The 23,002-nt window shown below is 34.0% G+C and overlaps 1 protein-coding gene across 4 annotated transcripts in view; it reads right to left on the bottom strand.

Annotated features, from left to right (window-relative positions):
• Positions 1 to 1,444: 1,444 nt before the first annotated feature.
• The window catches only part of LOC123685571 (solute carrier organic anion transporter family member 74D-like), a 64,037-nt gene continuing 42,479 nt past the window's right edge, over positions 1,445 to 23,002 (bottom strand). For all 4 annotated transcript variants that reach the window (XM_045625247.1, XM_045625246.1, XM_045625245.1 and 1 more), the window contains 7 exons: positions 8,778 to 8,918; positions 8,063 to 8,194; positions 4,586 to 4,750; positions 4,308 to 4,433; positions 4,160 to 4,226; positions 3,561 to 4,105; positions 1,445 to 3,445 (listed from right to left, as the gene is read on the bottom strand). In XM_045625247.1, the coding sequence (XP_045481203.1) occupies positions 3,291 to 3,445; positions 3,561 to 4,105; positions 4,160 to 4,226; positions 4,308 to 4,433; positions 4,586 to 4,750; positions 8,063 to 8,194; positions 8,778 to 8,918 (1,331 nt within the window). In that variant the 3' untranslated portion in view covers positions 1,445 to 3,290. The remainder of the gene's footprint in view (positions 3,446 to 3,560; positions 4,106 to 4,159; positions 4,227 to 4,307; positions 4,434 to 4,585; positions 4,751 to 8,062; positions 8,195 to 8,777; positions 8,919 to 23,002) is intronic.

Raw genomic sequence — 23,002 nt, forward strand, 5'->3', positions numbered from 1 at the left:
TCATTTACTCCTTTATTCTTCATTCGAGGTAACATGACAGCTCTGCGTTACCTTCAAGAAATTGTGGAGCCATATGTTCTCCCTTACCTTAACCGGCTCGAGAATCCAATATTTCATCAAGATAAAGCCCGAACTCATGTTGACAGAGTTAGTTCGAATTTTTTCGAAGCGACCCATGTGAATCTTTTGCCATGGCCGACCAGATCCCCTGATATTCTGCTCATAGAGCATGTTTTGGAAATTATGGATAGAAGGCTTGGACATTTATTCCAGCCTTCACGGACTTTGGCGGCTCTGAGAGATGAAGTACAAGTAGCTTGGGATAGTATCCCTCAAGAAGAAATAGACCATCTTATTGCATCAATGCCAAGACGTGTTGGGAAGTGTGAAGATAATCGCGGTGGACAAATTTATTAAAAAGAAATTGTGAACCCTTCGTTTTTTTTCTGAAAATTTCAATAATTTACTCCTTGCTATACTACATATGTTTTACCAAAAAAATTTAAAATTTAAACAGCGCCTTCTGGGTGCACAGTTTCTTTGTCAGTTAGTATAAATCGTTTGGCCATTTTCTATTATTTATTTTAATACGAATCATTCGATGTTATATATTTTTGAAATCAGGAAAAATTAAGCTTTCAGAAAATGGCACAAAAATCTGGTGTTCCTATTTGACAAAACATGATTCTACGTAAAAAAGTGCCTGTATAATGTTTTAATTTCAGAGCTCTATCATCAGTATTAGCGGAGATATAAATGTTTTTCGATATCGCCATTTTTCCAATTTTCGGTTATAACTCGAAAACAAAAGAAGGTGGCCAAAAATAAATACTACCCTTGTTAGTTTCTCAGAGAAAGAAACCGAGAATAGGGTATCAGATTTTGTCTATCTCATCTGGTTTAAAAGTTGTAGTGCTAAAACATCGAAATTTGCCCACCCTGTACATTTCAGACACTATTTTTGTTACCTAGTAGACTCTGCCCTGTTTATGAGTACTTAATATAAATTGATCCTTGAATGATATCATCGATAACAAGCTGCATTAATTGAATATTTCATTAGATTATCAGAAAATATATCAAGGTAATTCCTGATAAAACATTTTCCATGAAATAACCTCTTATGACTAATTTTGATTGCTATGAGTGATTATAGGAATATTTGAAATTGAACTTCCCACTTGACTAATGTATGGATACATTCTTCACGACTACTTTCATACCAGTTGCTGGCTTTATTCTCCTCAAAATTTCATTGAATTTAAAATTCAATTGATATTGAAGTAATGTCTACGATACTCGAGTATTGTTCAAATAATAATCTTATCTTGTAGGGTATATTTGAACTACCTGCAATCATTCAGCAAGAAGAAATAGCGTAGAGCATGTTTTTCGCTCCAAAGAATAGGTATGCATAAAAAAGACATAAAATAAAACAAAATAATTTCGATATCATGTGTTTATGTACAAAAGTGGTACTAGTTTATTCAGCTTTTGTATAAAATAACCAGTAACAAGTTATCACATATTGTGATGATTTATTCCTATTGTATAAATTAATTGTGTTTTGTTGTTTTTTCACATATATTGTAAAAATTGCACAATGTAACTGCAGTATTATAGCGATCACAGTATTCAAGTATTGAGCTTTATGGAGACAGATGTAATGAAATCTATTATAAAATAACCCTGAAACTATTTTCATTATGCCGAAAATAGGTAATTATGGCAGTAAGAAATGGATAGATAAAAAATGTGATCCGATTTAGGCCATACTTGTTCCTATATAACATGCTTGGAAGTGAATAGCCAATTTGTATACAACGAGTTTAAACTAAATGACAACATTGCCTACAGAATTAAATTCTGATTAATAATGAGTAATCGCATATTACTCCTTTAACAAATTGTAGTTATGAAAATTTACGTTATACCAATGTTGTATGGCACACAATGTATATTTCTAAACATTCAACATAGATAATTAATCAATTGGTAACTATACCTAATTTCTAATTCAGGATTAAAGTAGGTTTAATGTATAAGCTATGTTAAAACTAAATAAAAAACAAGAACAGGATTATCACTAAATTAAACTAAATTGTTTGTGGCTTCTTTTATACGAGGAACTGAAGATTATCTGAAGAACACACATTTCCTATACTAGTAACAATCATTCATTATATTTTTTTTGAAGTTTAGTCTATTACATCGTTTCATAACATTATACTTAATTATAGTGATGCTCTCAAGATTTTCTTTTAGTAAATCTAATGAAAATGTGATGTGGGTATTGTCCTCTTATTTCTGCAATCACAGTAATAAGAAGAATACGAAAGCAAGCTTAGAATTTAGAGCTAGAAAGCCACTGATGAAAAAGTTGATCAATTACATAACATAATCTTCGAATATTCAGTCCTTTTTTCTAGCCATCAATAACATTTTCGAACACTAACAATCACAAATAGTCGATGTTGCTTTTAATATGAAAGAATATTCAGAATCCAATCTGAAATTTACCACAAAAATATACTTAGAATTAGATCTACAAAGCATTTTTTCAAGTCTTTATATTTAAAATGGTTCGTTAATAATCTCATTTAATTTTCAATTTCAATAGTTTTTTTTATAAAATTACCAAGAATAATTCTTCTCTAGATGCCCCATATAAAATGTATTTTCGATCAATATATTTCAAGTGTGTTAAAACGTTAAACATTCTAAATAAAGTTTTTATTCGTATGAGAAACAACAGCTTATAGTCACTGTTCCCCTCTTTAGAATTAAAATACATAGTTTGTTTGGATTGATAGCGGCTTATGATACCTAAAAGTCTCATACCGAAAATATTAACTGTAAAATATTAAAAATTATTATTATTATCACAGTTGAAGAATGCTCGTTTCATATTTTCAGATCTTATAAGTGCGTTAAAATTTAAGTGAAATGCATCTGAAATTAAAAATAATCGATAAAATAGGTTTTGCGGATATTCCTAAGTAAAAATTCAATCAAAACTAACATATCTATACTCGATGCCGAATATGCTCCTGAATTTGGTTTAAATTAATGTAAGACTACGATAAAACAAATCGAAAATGTCGCGTTTATTTTTTCAAAACGAACACGAAGGTCCTCCCTTACACTATAGTCATTCAAGGTAAAAGTTGTTCAAAATAACTTTTTTCTATATACAAAAATCGAGCTGCCTTGAGTAAATTCAGTCAATATAGGTAGGTATACAAATATTAATTAATATCTTTGTGAAGGAAAATCCTCCGGGGTTTTTGTTAATCTGATGCTGTATCATTCTTGATTTCATTATTTTTCGTCTGGATTTCGTCTTTTTCTTTGTCTTTTTCGTCCAAGAATTTAATATTTCCAGCTTTGTACCATACCACTACATCGACCAGAAAAGCACAGAGCAATAGGGCACTAGTGGATCCTGTGAAAAAAAAAATTTCCAATAAAGATGAAATGAATTTTACTTATACTTAAAACTGAATATTGAACACTTATAATTCTTGATAGTGTGTTTTTTAGGTGGAGATTCTACGTACCATGGAAAAACATTCTGAACATTTTAGAGTCATAGAGTCCACAAGCCCCTTCCTCGCCACAAGCTTTTTTCCACACCAGGCAAGCTGAGTCTACCACAGCTCCATAAATGATAGGACAAGGAACATTCCCAAATAACCCTATGGCGAATTGTATCAAGCCAAGTGCCATGGCTTTGTCTCTAGATTCTACACATCTCAAAATGAGCAAAATAGAACCAACTTCTGAGGTAGAATGAACGAAGACAAATACGGAGAACACAATTAGGTACCAGGTGAAATTTGTGCATTTAGTTTCGCAATATCCAACAGTTGCATTTCCATATAAATTTTTATCGTTCAGCATGGTATCATTGAATGGATTGCTGGAAGGAATGCATACGCAGTTGGAATAATTGAGGATCTTTCCTTTTTCCTGTGTCACATTTTTACATCCAGCTTGGCACGGTGATAGGTAAGTTATTCCATCTTCACCACAAATAGGAGCAAATTTATCAAGGTTACAGTCACAAGCTTCTCTTGAGCAAGACATATCAAAAGTATGAATACTGAAACAGACAAATTAATTTCTTTTTACATTTCATATTATCTTAAATGTTTACTTTTCTTTCATGGTTAAGCCTGCTAGATCATCAAGAGGGCATCCTATAAACATCAAAATGCCCATTCCTGCAAAAATGATCAAGAGAAAATTATTAGAAATACATTTCGAATTGAGGAATTTTCTAGTTGCAAGAAAATTAAGCTTACCTAAAGCATAAATGAATGCTGTGCTTGCTATCCATCCTGCTACAAATCTTGGATTCGGTTTAACCCTCAAAATGAAGAATCCACTTATGATTATACCAACGCCCATAACAAGGATACCACCAACACCTGAAAGAAATCAAAATCAGAATTGTTATCACATTGAATATATAAAAACTACTCTACAACCACACCATCTTCAGGTGGATAAATTCTCAGTTCTATATGAGATAACTTTTTTGAATTATAATTTTCTTTGGATTTCTTCGATTGTTTCTTACCTGAAATCATATTGGCTGATGGTGTTGGTAACCTGAATTGACTTTCGAGGTATTTTGGCAGGAAAGTGTATAAGCCAGCTACAGGAAGAATATGCAGGACACTGCTGGCTGTTCTGTACATGAGAATATCATTTTTGAGCAGTCTTTTCACAGTTTTTGGGAAATCTGAAACAGAATTTTATGATTAATTTTTTTCAGATTGAGAATATCATCAGATATCAAAATTCTATCATAAATTTTGAAAAATTCCGTTTGTGAAATAATTTTCCGTTGCAATTAGATGTACAAGTTACAAATCATGAGATGACACACGGGTATCTTACACCGTTTTATTTTTATTCTTATTCAAAAAAAGATAACTCTTGATTGATAACCCTTAACTAAGGTCCTAATAACAGCCGATTGGGATAAGTGAAATAATGGATTCACAATTAATATCGTTGAAATTTTATTGCTGAATAAGATGTTTCTATATGATTTGCATCATTTTAATTATATCTCATTAAAAAGCACTAATGAAGTTCCAGAAGTAAATTCGAATCTTTTCGTCTAATGTATTTAATATTTGAATCAAAAAGGAACAACTCCAATATAAGCTTCACAAAACTGACTGCTGATTCAAGTATTTAGTATACTAAGGCCTTCTGTCGCATAAATACAAGAGTGAGATTATTAAATTATATCATATACTTTCAAGAGTGTCTGATAGGGTTGATATTCTTTGTTTGTAGGTCAGGTTATCACCTTTCGATTGGGTTAAGCTGCCTTTCGATAAATAAAGTCTTTATTGTTATAATGTCGTGAAATTCTGAGTGAGTACCATGCTTTTTGATGGAACTACTTTGAGAAAGAATGGAGGTAACAATTTCGGCTGACTCGTAATGCCGGTTTAGTTCAAAAATTTATGTAGTTCCCTCACGAAATTTATTGTGTATATCAGACTGGGACCTGAATTCATAAGCGCTCCTTCTTATCGAATTATAGTCGATAGTTAGTTTTTGCTAAAACTGGTTTATCCGTATAAAGGTCCTTGCTTTCTTCTCTAGTTTGCAGCATTGTCTTTAACCCACTTCCATTGTAAAAATTATTGCTTTGCAACTTTGTGTCTTATCTAATATTGAAATCTTCAAAATATATCTGAATATAAATATTTAGATTGGACAATTGATTTCTAATATTCCATCCATTTTAATATCGCATTTCGTTTTGTTTCATTTTAATTCATTCACTCTTACAATTCATATCCAATGAAATTTGTTTTGAACGTTCAGCCTCAGATGGAAAATTTAGGGAACGTGTTGAGCATAGGTACGTGAAATTTCCAATATTTCCATATTTTGTGTTCGACTAGCCCGATGTTGAACAAAATTGGTATGGATGTTTGGTTGGGGTGGTAAGTAGTCAATTTATGCTTTTTTGGATATAACAGTCTTTTAACGATTTCATCCTTTAAACAATCCAATAACGCTATATAATAATCGCTGTTGATAGTCTGGCCCTTTTGGAGGTAATCAGTCAATATTATTCCTTGCGCATCCTAGAATACTGTGCCATAACCTTGCCAGCTGGCAGTTGTGTTTTTCCTCGCTTTGGATTCGGTTCATCGTGTGCAGTCCACTCAGCTGACTGTCGATTGGACTCCGGAGTGAAATGATGGATCCATGTTTCATCCATTCTCACATATCGACGCAAAAATTCAGGATTATTGCACCTAAACAGCTTCAAACACTGCTCAGAATCATTAACACGTTGTTGCTTTTGATCGATTTTGAGCTCGCGCGGCAGCCATTCCACACACAGAGCATTCTCATGTACAAATATTCGTGAATAATATGATGTACACGTTCAGATGATATCTTAACAATGTCTGCTATCTCGATCAACTTCACTTTACGGTCATTCAAAATTATTTTGTGAATTTTTTTGATTTTTTCGTCGGTGACAGCTTTTTTTGGGCGTCCACTGCTTCTGCCGTCTTCGGTGCTCATTTCACCACGTTTAAACTTCAAGGATGGTTGATTTTCCTGGTGCAGACCGAGGAAACTCTTCAAAAAGCAATATTTTATCTTTTCTTTTCATCTTTTTTCAAATAACAAAAGTAGCTACACTCACAACGCAATATCTCACAAACTAATCGGACTGCTGTCAAATTTTGAACGTATCGTTTGAAGGATGGTTCTAACTAAAAAGCATATGGATTTAATACTGGAAAACTGGAAAAACTACTCTCATCAATTAATCTTCAAATTAATTCAAATGAGATATGATTACTTCAACTTCAACTATAATACTAGCACCGCCATCTGTGCATCAGAGTGGAGACTTTTCAATGGACATCTATTGATTTTTTTGGTTTCCAGCTATTGATCTACTAGAACCGCCCTCTGTTGGACAAGGGTAATAATTGATGGAATTATTGAATCCGAATCCCCCCTTACAATTCAATGAAAGCTCTTAGGAATCAATATGCCTTTCGATTTATGAATTTATATCAATACAGGAAAAATATAACTTGTTATTTGTCATTATTATTGTGAGCTCACGTAGCTCTCATTTTGCACACAGCTTTCTCATGTACAAATATTCATGAATGATATAATGTACACGTTCAGATGATATCTTCACAATGTCTGCTATTTCGGCCAATTTCACTTTACGGTCATTCAAACTTATTTTGTGAACTTTTTTTATTTTTTCGTCGGTGATAGCCTCTTTTGGGCGTCTATCAATGATGATTGATTTTCCTGGTGCAGACCCCGTTAACTCTTCATCAGGCCAATATTTTGCTTCAACTGTATTTTTAGCCTTTAAAAAGCAATATTTTGTCAGCACTCGGCATTCTTTTTTTTCCATCTTGTTTTAATTAACAAAAGTAGCTACACTCACAAGGCAATATCTCACAGACTAATGGTCGGACTGCTGTCAAATTTTGACCACGGATCGTTTGAAAATCATATGAATTTAATACTATCACCGCCATCTGTGCATCAGACCAGGGACTTTTCAACTGGCCTGTTAAGTAGATAATTTTAGCTTTTTTGGATGTACGGTACGCTCTACTGACGTTCCACTCGACCAATTTTGTTAAAATTTGCTAAAATATGGAATTCAATAGGAATTGCAGCTGCGTAAATTAAAACTTTTCAAGTGGTAATAGTGTTAGAAAATCGAAATTACCCAGTGGCGTATCCAAGGGGGGATAAGGGTGATATATCCCCCCCAGGAGGAATATCCATTATATGTAACAACCTTATATATCACAATCTTATTATAAGTAGGCAAAATTCTTTGGAAAACTTCTTCAGAGGAAGGAAAATTTGAAAATTAACTTAGAGTGGAGTGCTGATCAGGAAATGAGGAAGCACACTCATTGGCAGATTATTTTAGCACAATATCGATTGCTTAGTGATCAATAATAAATGATAATAGACAACTGAGTCAAGTTTGTAGCGTTTTTATATATCAAGCTAAATTTACCTCTGATGCTTGGATGTTTTTTATTTCCACGTTTAGGTATTTTTCGAACTTGTCTTGAGTCCTTCAGTCTTTTGGGAAAGGTGAACATGGCTATAGATGTCAACATTAGCATTCCTGAGATAACAACCAGACCTGAAAATTTCATAGACTCTATTATATTCGTTGATACAATCAACCATGGTGCAGGTAGAAACCTGATAATCTACTAACATTTAAATTGTCACTGCATTTTCATTGCTATCAGATTTGATTATGAAGAAGAGAGTTCACATAGGAATTTAAAAGCATGAATTGATGAGATCCCAAAAGTTTTTGACTTCCCGTTAGTGCTTTCATCATTTTTCAATTCCTTAATAAACTCTCTCCTTTATAATCAAATCTAATGAAAACTGAAATTTTGCTTGTATAAGGGGAAAAATAATTTCAAGCTTCTTGAAACATGCTGAATGAATAAATTCAAGAAGAATAAAAAACGGCTTGGACTGACGTGAAATCAGCAGTATTTGAGCGCTCGGTAATTAATGAGCCAATTGCACCCTTGGAGACCTCATATAACCTATATACAGCTATAAGGTTCTCTTCGGTACAATTGGCGCTCGAACTTGTTTAACTTCATGACAGTGTTTTTCTCAGTAATATTATTGAAAAATCTACAGCTGATTTACCTTCTACCTCAGCTTCAAATTTAGTACTTATTGATTCTATATATACTCACCCAACCACCATGCTCCTACCCATCTAGGGTCGGCAGTGTCTATTTGAGGATCTACAGATAGATCAGCGTAAAATGTTGAGCAATAAGATCCCACAATAAAACCAAGAGCAGGACCAAGAATTCTCACTCCTATTGTTATAGCTGAAAAAAAAAGAAGAATTAAGATCTTTCCCAATATTATTTACAGAAGATTTAATACTGATTTTGCAGACCTATAAAAATAAAGGGGGCAAATCTCTCCTCTAACTTGGAAATAAAACTTTCAATATTATAATAAGTATTCAAGTTTGTTTGTGCTCTTGGTTGTTTCACTCAGCAGAAAGTGATGCATTTAGAAAGCAACAAAATGTTTAACAGAAAAAACAACTATGGTAATGATTTTATGCTTCTTTCAAAAAGCCAACAGTTCATATCTATAATGTGAGAAAAAGAGGTTTTATTTATTTATAAATTTTCGCTTCGAACCTAGGTCATTTCCCAAACTACCAGTGATTCACAAAAAAAAAATTCTGGAGGAAAGAATCGGGAACTTTTCCAGGAAAAATATTCCCTTCAGATGGCATTTAAAATTAGCATATCACATGTTCAAAACTACAAATTGGAATATCTATGACAAATTCACGTTGAATATCTGGTGAAGGGAAGGTGCTATGAGAAAAAAAAATCTAGAAAAAACCAAACTTTAAAACCCTGTATCCCGACAAAGCAAACAAAGCGTTTGTGGACCCATGTTATATAGGACTTTACTTCTTAAAATGATCCGAGGAATCTGTCATTTTTTTTCATACCTCCAGTTTAAGGATACCCTGCATAATCAATTCAAATAAATAAATTTCAATTTGGATGAAACATTAAATTGTAGAATATAGCACAGATAATTTTCGATGCCAATTACTCTGTTCAGCTCTTTGATAACTCCAGTGTTGAAATTTTGTGACGAAATTGATACAAAATCGAAAACAACGAGTAAGTGTATACCGATGCAGATTTCAAAAAGAAGGGCGACGCCGATAAAGCGGATAGATAAAGGAAAATAATAGAACTCGGACATAGACGTGCTCGTAATGCCATAAAAGTAATAATCATACCTAAAACTCGTAAAAGGATCCGATTTTTTACTGCCGTGTGGACTTCAAAGAAAAGTAAAATGATTATTAGTTCATTTTATGGCAAAAGTTCGTTCTTCGTCTTTGCGAGAATTCTAAAATTTTATATTTTGGAAATCTTGGGGTGTAATTACACCCAGTTTCCCGCCATTTCTACGCCCTTGTCTGAATGACTGAAATGCATTCTGCGATTCAATAATTTCACCAATTATTACCCTTGTTCAACAGAGGGCGGTGCTAGTAGATCAATAGCTGGAAACCAAAAAAATCAATAGATGCCCATTGAAAAGTCTGTGGGGGGATTCGAATTCAATATTTTCACTAATTATTACTCTTGTCCAACAGAGGGAGGTTCTAGCTGGAAACCAAAGGAAGGCACTTAATCAATAAAGGCCCATTGAAAAGTCTCCAGTCTCAAGTCTGATGCACAGATGGCGGTGCTTGTATTGAATCCATATGATTTTCAATCATATCCTTCAAACGATACGTTCAAAATTTGACAGCAGTCCGAACATTAGTTTGTTAGATATTGCATTGTGAGTGTAGCTACTTTTGTTATTTGGAAAAAGATGCAAAAGAAAGAATTTCGTGTGCTGATAAAATATTGCTTCTTGAAGGGAAAAAATACTGTTGAAGCAGAATCTTGGCTTGATGAAGAGCTTCCGGGGTCTGCACCAGAAAAATCAAACATCCGTGATTGGTATGCTAAGTTTAAACGTGGTGCAATCATCACCGAAGACATAAAACGTAGAGGACGCCCAAAAGAGGCTGTCACCGACGAAAAATTCAAAAAAGTTCACAAAATTATTTTGAATGACCGTAAAGTGAAGTTGATCGAGATAGCAGACATTGTTAAGATATCATCTGAACGTGTACATCATATCATTCACGAAAATTTGTACATGAGAATGCTGTGTGCAAAATGGGTGCCGCGCGAGCTCACAATCGATCAAAATCAACAACGTGTTATTGATTCTGAGCAGTGTTTGAATGCAATAAACCTGACTTCTTCCTTCGATATGTGACAATGGATGAAATATGGCTCCATCATTTCACTTCGGAGTTCAATCGACAGTCAGCTGAGTGGACTGCACACGATAAACCGAATCCAAAACGAGGAAAAACACAACAGCCAGCTGGCAAAATTATGGCATAAGTATTTTGGGATGCGCAAGGTATAATATTCATTGAGTACCTCCAAAAGGGCCAAAACATCAACAGCGATTATTATATAGCGTTATTGGATCGTTCAAAGGATTTAATCGTTAAAGAACGGCCCCATTCGAAAAAATGGTGCTGTTTCATCAAGACAATGCGCCGTGTCACAAATCAATCAAAACAATGACAAAATTGCATGAATTGAGCTTCGAATTGCTTCTGCATCCACCGAATTCGCCAGATCTGGCTCCCAGCGACTTCTTCCTATTCTCAGGAATACTCGCTGGAAAGAAATTTAGCGCCAATGAAGAAGTAATCGCCGAAACTGAGGCCTATTTTGAAGCGAAAGACGAATCGTACTACAAAAATGATATCGAAAAGTTGGAAGATCGCTATAATCGCTGTATCGCCCTCGAAGGCAACTATGTTGAATAATAAATTCGAATAATGCCAAAAAAATTTGTTTTAGTATGGTAGACAGGGGACCAAATTTTTTTTATCTCAACTAACTCTACCTCAATGATGGCATAATATGCTTCAAATTGAAAACATTTGGAGAATGTATGGCAGTTGTTGAAATGGTCATCTATTGTGTAAAACAAAGGCATTGTTGTACTTTATATGGACGCGAGGGTGTACCAATACAAAGCTTTATCTGCAGTGAATCTCTCCGATCAATTCGACCTATTGAATTGACTTTCTTTTATATTTAATTGGAGATTTTGATTTATAATCCTTCTGCTATTCATGGATGGTACATGCGACGATTGTAATACATTCTATCCGAAAATAATGACGAATAACAAGTTATATTTTTCCTGGATTGATATAAATCCATAAATCGAAAGGCATATTCATTTCTTATAGCTTTCATTGAATTGTAAGGAGGATTCGGATTCACCAATTATTACCCCTGTCCAACAGAGGGCGGTTCTAGTAGATCAATAGCTGGAAACCAAAGGAAGGCACTTAATCAATAAAGGCCCATTGAAAAGTCCCAGGTCTGATGCACAGATGGCGGTGCTAGTACTAAATCACCGACGAAAAAATCGAAAAAGTTCACAAAATATTTTTGAATTACTATAAAGTGAAGTTGATCGAGATAGCAGACATTGTGAAGATATCATCTGAATGTTTACATCATATCATTCACGAATATTTGTACATGAGGAAGCTGTGTGCAAAATGGGTGCCGCACGAGCTCACAATCGATCGAAATCAACAACGTGTCAATGATTCTGAGCAGTGTTTGAAGCTGTTTAAGTGCAACAAACCTGAATTTTCGCCTCGATATGTGACAATGTATGAAACATGGCTCCATCATTTCACTTCGGAGTCCAATCGACAATTCGACAGTCAGCTGAGTGGACTGCACACGATGAACCGAATCCAAAGCAAGGAAAAACACAACAGTCAGCTGGCAAGGTTATGGCATCAGTATTTTGGGATGCGCAAGGCATAATATTCATTGATTACCTCCAAAAGGGCCAGAACATCAAGAGCGATTTTTATATAGCGTTATTGGATCGTTTAAAGGATTAAATCGTTAAAGAACGGCCCCATTCGAAAAAAAAGGTGCTGTTTCATCAAGACAATGCGTCGTGTCACAAATCAATGAAAACAATGACAAAATTGCATGAATTGAGCTTCGAATTGCTTCTGCATCTACCAGATTCGCCAGATCTGGCCCCCAGCGACTTTATCCTGTTCTCCGACCTCAAAAGAAAGCTTGCTGGAAAGAAATTCAGCTCCAATGAAGAAGTAATCGCCGAAATTGAGGCCTATTTTGAAGTGAAAGACAAATCGTACTACAAAAATGGTATCGAAAAGTTGGTAGATCGCTATAATCTCTGTATCGCCCTCGAAGGCGACTATATTGAATGATAAAATTGAATTTTGCCGAAAAAATGTATTTTACTATGGTAGACAGGGGACTTTTCAATTGGCCTGTTATCTATTATTTCCTTGTTTTTGGAAGTTGGTCATTCCAACGTGAATTTTTTTCTGGAAAGTAGTCAAATTTCGTCGTATATTAAAATTGAACTTTATCAACTGAAAGGAGAAGTTCGTCACAGTTACTGATTATTATGGTTGGTTGACTTTTCCAGTCGAAGGTAGGGTTTGACCGACAAACCTATTCCCAGGGTCATGGATTAGTTATATGAAACTTTTAATATGTTCATAAATTTATATGCTAGAAGTTTCGTAATGAATAAAATAATAATCAGTAAAAGTGAATTAAATCAACATATTCATTGATAATAATAATATCAAATGGTTATCCAAATAACTGAGAATATATGAAGTCATAGTAGAAAATAAAACGTGAATTAATGAATGAAATTTCACTTTCATTTGGCACTTACACAATTAGAGCATAACAAATTGCAGACAATGGCCCATTTATTCACGTGTCATGAGTGAAAAACATTTCTTTCAATTTTAACATGCCCCATCTGTGTATATGACTTAGTTGGACTTTTGCTTTCAATAGTTTGAATATCTTAAATATTCAAAACCGAGTTGAACTCCTTCATCATTACTCGGAAAGAAATACCGAAACAAAACTGCAGTTTTAGGTACACTATGGTTTATTATTTTCTTTTTCGATTAAAATTATGTGAAACAAGTTTGTATCTACCGGTGGGTTCTGAAATCTGCATCAAAATATACGTTTATAACTTATGTTTATCCAAATTTTCGTTGTGGATTGCTGGAATTTTTCCTTTGAAAATTCATTGTTATATTCTAGAGCTTGGAGATACTACTAAAGCGGTGTCGTATTCAGATATATGTGCCAAATTTTATGCATATAATCCTAATAGTTTCCCAGAAAAGCTTTGGACGAATTTTTATTCAAACCTCTATTTTGATGCGAGAAATTTTTAGGAGGGAATTGAAATTTTCCCTTCGAACGATTCCAAAGGTTCATCATTGGAAATAATTAATCAAAATTGATTGAGAAGAGCTGAAAGACTACAAGTGAATATCTTTTGAATATTTGAATTGTTTTTCGACCATCATTTTTTCAGAATAGTTTGGAAAATTCCACTCAGTTATGACAGTGGAGAAATCATCAATGAAAAAAATAGGCCGAAATTTTTGATGTTTCTAGAGTTACTAACTAAATCGCCATTCCTTCAATACCTAGATACCGAAAAAATTGACATTTATTTTCATGGTCACATACCTTATCATAACATCAAAATACATTCAAAGAATTCCTACCATGAATCCATAATCGAATAATTATTATAGGCCTCTGGAACACTGTCGAATTGAGCTCATGATAAATTAAGAAAATTGTTGGGTACCATTTCAAGGTAGTGGAATAACAATGAGTAGGATTTGAAGACGCAATAGATTTGACCAGTGCCGATGAACTTGTTGCGATTCCAAATCCAAAGCTTATTGAGAAACTACCGTAGATATTCATCTCAAATCGTTGAGGCCCACTTTTTTTTTTGGTTCACAATTTTTTTTGAGTTCTAAACTCAAATTACTACTTCAAGGCAAACATTTCAATCGAAAGAAAAATAATTGATATTTGACGATTGCATTAGGTATTCGTTTACGTGAGTGTATTATTTCAGAGAACAATATAATGAATTTGTGTGAATCATACTTATTTTGTGTTTCATTATATTGAATTTTTCTCAACGGTGATATTGTTCTAATGAAATAACTTTAATAGCCAAACCTTTAGTTTCATAGTAATAATAATCTTCACAAACTGCAGCATTTGATTTTTTGAAAAAAAAGTGCCATATCGCCACATTTTCTGAGTTCTGGCGATGCCAGCTTTCATAAATCCAAAGGCATATTCATTCCCTAGAGCTTTCATTATTATTACCCTTGTCCAACAGAGGGCGGTTCTAGTAGATAAATAGCTGGAAACCAAAGGAAGGCACTTAATCAATAAAGGCCCTATGAAAAGTCCACAGTCTGATGCACAGATGGCGGGGCTAGTATTAAATCCATATGATTTTTAGTTAATACCATCCTTCAAACGATACGTTCAAAATTTGACAACAGTCCGGCCATTAGTTTGTGAGATAGTACGTTGTGAGTGTAGCTTCTTTTATTATTTGAAAAAAGATGGAAATAAAAGAATTTCGTGTGCTGATACAATATTTCTTCTTGAAGGAAAAAAATACAGTTGAAGCAGAATCTTGGCCATCAACCATCATTGATTGAAGTTTAAACGTGGTGAAATGAGCACCGAAGACGGCGAACGCAGTGGACGCCCAAAATAGGCTGTCACCGACGAAAAAATTTAAAAAGTTCACAAAATAATTTTGAATGACCGTAAATTTCATTGAATTGTAAGGGGCGATTCGTATTCAATTATTACCCTTGTCCAACAGAGGGCGGTTCTAGTAGATCAATAGCTGGAAACCAAAGGAAGGCACTTAATCAATAAAGGCCCATTGAAAAGTCCCAGGTCTGATGCACAGATGGCTGTGCTAGTACTAAATCACCGACGGAAAAATCGAAAAAGTTCACAAAATAATTTTGAATGACCGTAAAGTGAAGTTGATCGAGATAGCAGACATTGTGAAGATATCATCTGAACGTGTACATCATATCATTCACGAATATTTGTACATGAGAAAGTTGTGTGCAAAATAGGTGCCGCGTGAGGTCACAATAGATCAAAAGAAACAACGTGTTAATGATTCTGATCAGAGTGAAGCTGTTTAAGTGCAATAAACCTGCCTTTTTTCATCGATATGTGACAATGGATTAAATATGGCTCCATCATTTCACTCCGGAGTTCAATCGACAGTCAGCTGACTGGACTGCACACGATGAACCGAATCCAAAGCGAGGAAAAACACAACAGTCAGCTGGCAAGGTTATGGCATCAATATTCTGGGATGCGCAATGTATAATACCCCCAAAAGGGCCAGACCATCAACAGCGATTATTAAATAGCGTTATTGGATCGTTTAAAGGATTAAATCGTTAAAAAGCGGCCCCATTTGAAGAAAAAAAGAGGTGCTGTTTCATCAAGACAATGCGCCGTGTCAAAAATCAATGAAAACAATGGCAAAATTGCATGAATTCGCTAGATCTGGCCCAAGCGACTTTTTGCTGTTATCAGACCTCAAAAGAATGCTCGCTGGAAAGAAATTTAGCGCCAATGAAGAAGTAATCGCCGAAACTGAGGTCTATTTTGAAGCGAAAGACAAATCGTATTACAAAAATGGTATTGAAAAGTTGGAAGATTGCTATAATCGCTGTATCGCCTTAGAAGGCAATTATGTTGAATAATAAAATCGAATTTTGCCAAAAAAAATGTGTTTAACTATGGTAGACCGGTGACGTTTCAATTGGCCTGCTATTATATGTATTCATAAGTGTTGCATAAAAAAGATGGTGCTGGTAACGAAAAATAGTTTTCAGAACCTATAGAAACAGGTCCATCCAATTTACGTTAAATTCATGTTGTATTGTTCTGCTCGTTCGATATTTCAGAGGGGGGCAGCACAAATCCAATTATTGTGGTTAAAAGAATTTCTACCCATGATAAAGACGTGAGTTTAATTCAATATTCCAACAGGGCCTTCATTTCTGTTAGGTATTCACATACAGTCAAATAAGCTTATTCTGGAGATCTTTTCTTCTGTAAATTTTCAATGGCCAGACAGGACCAATATTTCATCTTTAAAATCCCATTTTACTGCACGAAACGGATTCGATGTTTATTTATTATGTATCACGGATGTCTTCCATATTCATTCAGATGCTTTGTCTGCGTCTTCCGCTCAAAATTCCCAGTCCCTAGACCAAACTCGAACGATACAAAACACGACATTTTCTCTTCGTTTCACCTTGAAGTTCAGACCGTCTAAATCGCTCTAGGGTATTTACTTACGTAACATTCTATTCAACATCATTTCCTTACCAAATTTCAATTTCGGCAGCTGTCTACTGTGGCGGATTGACCTGATGACCCTGCTATACCCGAAAAGGGCCCCAAATGGTCAATTTAGATTTCAGATTCCAATCAGATAGCATTACAGATGAAAATCGCTATAAAATGATCTCAAGATGTATCCGAACTTGTCTGGTTTATAACTTACATTTATTTTGCAATCATTGACGAAAAATATTCTACATGCTGCCCTGAGTTTTAAAATACTTATATTTTTGAGGAGAAAAATAATCTCCCAAAATAATTACTATATTTTATTATAGAAAATGTCGAAATGGAAAGTTCTAAACGCAAAGAAACGAGAATACACAAATAATACACATGTTCAACTTTCTCATGACAACATGTATGAATTATGATTATTAGAGTTTTTTGAAATGTTCATAACTTTATTATTCTGCCAAATCAGAGTAGGTATATCGTTAACAAAATACAGGATGATTCACCGGGATGGCCTATTTATGGAAAACTAATCATAATTTTGAGCTGAAAATTTCCATATTGCGGTTTGAGACAATGATCTTTCTTCCTAAAATATTTTTGGATCTCTACAACTTCCAGTTTTATCGGAAACAGACTACTACTTACTTATATCAAATGGCGCACCCAGTATATAATTGCAGCATTAGATAGCTTTTTGGACGATAATTTCGGCAATATGCCATACCTTGGGTTAAAACTCAAAAATGCGGCGATGAGGACTCACATTTTTTCGAATTCTTGGGCAGAAAAAGCTTTTTAATAATATTTTTTTTCTGTTTCGAGTCTGAAAATACGTAGTATTATAATACTGTTTGCGGTTTGGACCAAAAATGTACAGGGTGTTTATTAGAAGATCATGAATTGGACAACTCGAATTCAAAACTTAAGATTTTTGAATTAAAACCTATATTTTTTATCATTGCAGTCGATTCTTCGAATGAAAATTACAAATACTTACGCAAACCCTAAAATGAATACTTAAAGAGTTATCGAGGAGGAACCTTAAATGAGGAAAAATTCCTCACTGTGTGGACTAGTCCGTGACTTCCGGAAAACACAGAAAGATGTTTTTAGAATAAATGGAAATAATAAGCCATTGTAGAAAATCTGCAGTGTGTTTTCTTTTCGTTTTTTCCCCTTAGTGAGCTATATATTCGAATCTATTCAATGACAGGCTTAAGAAACACGTGGAAAAGATTACCGGTACCTATTCAAAGAAAAATACTGTTTTGTTCGTTCTGAAAGAAACTCTATTATTCAGATCAGTTTTTCATGTGACATTGTTATTAAGAAAATCCAACATAATTGGGAAATTATATAATAAGAATGAATTCAACAATGTACCTGGAATTAAAGCAAAAAGAGTATTAGAGCTACAAGCAGATCTGGTAGAAAATATTGCCGGTTCTTATTCAAAGAAAATCCTGTTTTTTGTTGGTTCTGAAAAAAATCTATTATGCAATTCAGTTTTTTATATGACATTGTTATACAAAAATCCAGGATAATTGGAAAACATATGAAGAATGATTTCAACGATGTATCTGAAATAAAAGCAAAACGAGCGGATACTCCTTTGTTTGATATGACTATTGTGTATTACAGCTTCGATATTAGAATATTCCAGACTACTTTCTTTCCAAATATTTTGTAATATCTCGGTTTCTTATTATTCAGGGGGGCAGAGCCGTATCTAGGTACTCTTGCGCCTGTGGCAATATATTAGACAGCGCCCCCAATTTTCTAAAATTTTCTTATAGTATTTTTTCGTTCATAATTTGAGTCATTTATTTTCGTTGAAATTTTAAAATAATACACAATATTGAATGAATTTATATGAATAGTTGCGAAAAAATTCTGGGAGCTATTCCTTATCAAAAAATAGGGTGGGTCTTCCATTTAACCTTTTTTTTTGAGCCTCCTCCTGCTTAGTTACAGTCGCCCAAAGATGGCGCTTGAATATGAATTTTTATTTTTTTTATTTTTTTTTTTTATGTACCTGTCCTCAATAAAACGTTTTGACATCCGCCTATTGGATAAATTTGAGGTCGGAAATAACTCCATCTAAAGTAATAATATACTGAGTGTGCCATTCGAAATAAGGAAAACGCAGTCTGTTTTCGGTATAACCGGAAGTTGTAGAGATCTAAAAATATTTCAGGTTGAAAAATCATTATCTCGAACCCCAATATATAAATTTTCAGTTCAAAATTATGATTCATTTTCCATAAACGTCTTATAGGCCATGCCGGTGAATCACCTTGTATTATGATATCAAAAATTACTACCATAAAAAAAACTATCGATAGATGGAGTTCGAGAAAATCCATTGTGAAAATTGTAAAACATTTTTTTTTAAAGAATCATTGAAGAGAAACTTGGAGATTCACAGGATGACAAAAAAATTTGCAATCTTGCAGAAGTGTATAATGAATATAATCATGGAAATTCTCGTGGTTTGGAGAGAAATTAATGCAATAAGTTCAACAAGTAGGTAATAGATTTCAATTTGGACCACCACGAGTGAAATTCTCAGTGACTGTTTCCGCACATAATTTCTACAGATGAATCTCAATTTACAAGAGATGTTATCTCTATCTGGGCGGAAGAGATTCAACCTACTTGAAACAATTATAGCTAACCATCAACATCCCTGGCTCTGTGGGTTGTACATTATTTCTTATTGGGGACATCTCACTCAAGAAAAAAATTTACAAAATTTTCATACACTTCAAGGATATTACCAATAATAATAGTATAGTATACTGAAAAACTCGAGATGAAAGGAGATTAAATTTGATTTTGTATCAAATATGATGACCACCCCATTTGTTATCTTCATTATTTTTATCATTTTATCCAAGATTGCTGCAAATCATTTTTGAAAAATGAGAAGTCAGGAGCTTTTGCATGATGTATTTTAAAAAGAATTGATGGGAAGAAGAAAAACCAAACCAATTATTGAGAAATAATTCAAATCATTGATTGACCAACAATACAAAAAAACGATTCATCACATCTCAAATAATTGATTTCGGAACCTCCATGTATGTACATTTTGAATCTCATAAATTATTTATTGTGTGGTTGATCGATCACTTAGGCATTCAACAATTCAATACTACCAACTTCAAGGTGAAAAAATAATAAAAGATACAGATTATTCTGAATGCGATAAGTGATTCAGTTTCTGAGGGACCTTATTCTGCCAATTGTTGAACAGATCCATCTCATTTCATCGATTTGGGGGATAATTGAATTCAAGGTTAAATCTTCACTGTCTATCAATAAAACTAAATATTCCTGAATAAAATAAAATCCCAAGGATAAACCTGAGAATTGGTTCACAATATTAGAATCATATCCTGTGTAATAAAAGAGAGAACAATAATAACTTTCTGATGCTGTTGTTATCCCGAATTGCTCCTCGAGTTTCGACAATACACAATATTGATTTCTAGTTCCCAATTTGAAAGGCTTCGATAACACTGTTTCGATTTATGTAGAAATAAATAACTTCGTACGATATTTTTTTGTTATAGAGAAACAACGAGGATTCCTTTGTCTGTCTAAAAGACATTTACTCCTTCAAATACTCATTCAAATGATTCGATAATAGCCAAAACGCAGGAAGTCAGCTGACACCGAAATTTTAGATTGACCATTCAAATGTATGATCATGACCTTCACTTATCAAAGTTAGTAACAATCTTATCATCACAAAAATTGAAGTATAACTTCATGTTCTTTCAAATTTTCAAGGGCATCACCAAATAATTGAAAGGGTTAGTGACTATACAATAGATGAATTAACTGTAGAAATAAAAATTAATTAATAATTTGAAGTTATAACAATTGAAAAGACAAATTTTAAAATGATGTTTGAATTTGGTTTAATTGTTTCATTGAAAAAATCTATGACTATTATGGTTATGATGTTACTTTTGTGATTGTAAGTTAGTAAGCTATCTAGTTTAGATTAGTTATGAATCAGTTAATAAATTCAAGTCGATGAAATTTGTGTGCAGTATTCAGTTTATCAATTTGGCAAGTAAGGCTCGAAAAAATAGAAATTGTAAAATTCTGAAATAAACGTCAGTTTTTCTGTTCATTGATTCATCGATTCGTGGATCGCTTCAAAAGATGAACAGTTTTTTCAACGTGGGATTCGTACGCTGCCCGGAAGATAGGAGAAAGTATTGATCAGCGATGGACAGCACCTTGAATCATAAATGTATAACCAGTTTTTCAAAATAAAGCCTTGAATTTCGGGAAAAAACGGCGGAAGCAAAGTTGTACGCTTATGTATTATTATAATTATCATTCTTTTCACGTTTTCACAAATTTTTTTGGAACAGAAATCCATTCGTAAGGTTTGAGGATAGCGGACAATAGACTGCGCTGGGTGATAATTCGTACTCAGGGATTTGATTGTTTTGTAAAGTTCAAATGTGGGTTCTAGTTTTTCAGATTCTGAAATTACCATCAATAATGATTACTTTTTCATTTCGAGAACATTTTCAAAAACAAGAAAACCAATCGCATGGTTTCAGGTTAGGGGAAATAGATGTTTTTTTCTTCAGGGGTGTCAATCCTGGCTAAACTGAGGCCAGTGCTAATTAGCACTCAGTGCATCGAGTGCATCAGAGAAGGCTAGGGGTATAGCCAATAAATTCATAATAATTCCATGCATCGAGTTTCCATGATAAGATTGAAACATTAATTCTGTGTTTCGTGACCTGGAAGCCATATCTGAAGTCAACAATAATCAATTGTCGAATATCCAATATTGAGGCGTCATGCTGAATTTGGAATGCCAATTTCAGTATACCGATCATTTTTAATTTTCGAAATATCATTAGTGATAGTTCGCCGCTTCCGAGCTCCCTTCATTCTGGATGCATTTCAGGTCATCCACGTTGCCGAGTTGCTATTCAAAAAAATAACAAGAAGAGGTGTTATGATGAAGGTCCACGTTAATTAACCTGCACGTGCTCTACGTATCATTGATTTCCACCAATCTCGATACAGTATTCGATATCTCATTAGGTATTCACCCTACGAGTCAAATATGAATTATTATTCCCAGTTGAATTTTGGGGTTGAATAAATGCTTCGTTGAAACGTGCATTTCTTGAATTGGGCTTTGCGATAACTTTAATATGTTTTGTAAAAATTTTTCATCACACCAAAACCCAATCCATGTTGAACGTATACCCAGTTTTTTACAATAAAGCCTCGAGTTTCGGAAAAAATTCGATCGATTCGTGGATCGCTTCAAAAGATGACCAGTTTTTTCAACGCGGGATTCGTACGCTGCCCGAAAGATGGGAAAAAGTAGTGGCCAGCGATGGACAATACTTTGAACCATAAATGTATAACCAGTTTTTTAGAATTAAGCCTCGAATTTCGGGAAAAAACGGCGGAAGCAAAGTTGTACGCTTATGTATTATAATTATCATTCTTTTCACGTTTTCACTTAGACCATTTTTTCGGAACAGAAATCCATTCGTAAGGTTTGAGGATAGCGGACAAGAGACTGCGCTGGGTGATAATTAGTACTCAAGGATTTGATTGTTTTCTATAGTTCAAATGAGGGTTCCATTTTTTCAGATTCTGAAATTACCATCAACCAGGTTTACTTTTTCATTTCGCGAACTTTTTCAAAAACGAGAGGGAATAGATGATTTTCTTCAGCGGTGTCAATTCTAGCTGAACTGAGGCCAGCGCTAATTAGCACTTAGAGCATCGAGTACATCAGAGAAGGCTAGGGGTATAATTTCATGCTTCATGCAGTTTCCATGATAAGATTGAAAATTAATACTGTTTTCAGGCGAATATTTCGTAACTCGGAAGCAATATCTGAACAAGAATCAATTGTCAAATATCCAATATTGAAACGTCATGCTGAATTCGGAATGCCAATTTCATGAATACCGATCATTTTCAATTTTCGAAATATCATTAGTGATAGTTCGCCACTTCCGAGCTCCCTTCATTCTGGATGCATTTCAGGTCATCCAAGTTGCCGAGTTGCTATT

The sequence above is a fragment of the Harmonia axyridis genome, chromosome X, assembly GCF_914767665.1.
Source record: "Harmonia axyridis chromosome X, icHarAxyr1.1, whole genome shotgun sequence".
NCBI lineage: Eukaryota > Metazoa > Arthropoda > Insecta > Coleoptera > Coccinellidae > Harmonia > Harmonia axyridis.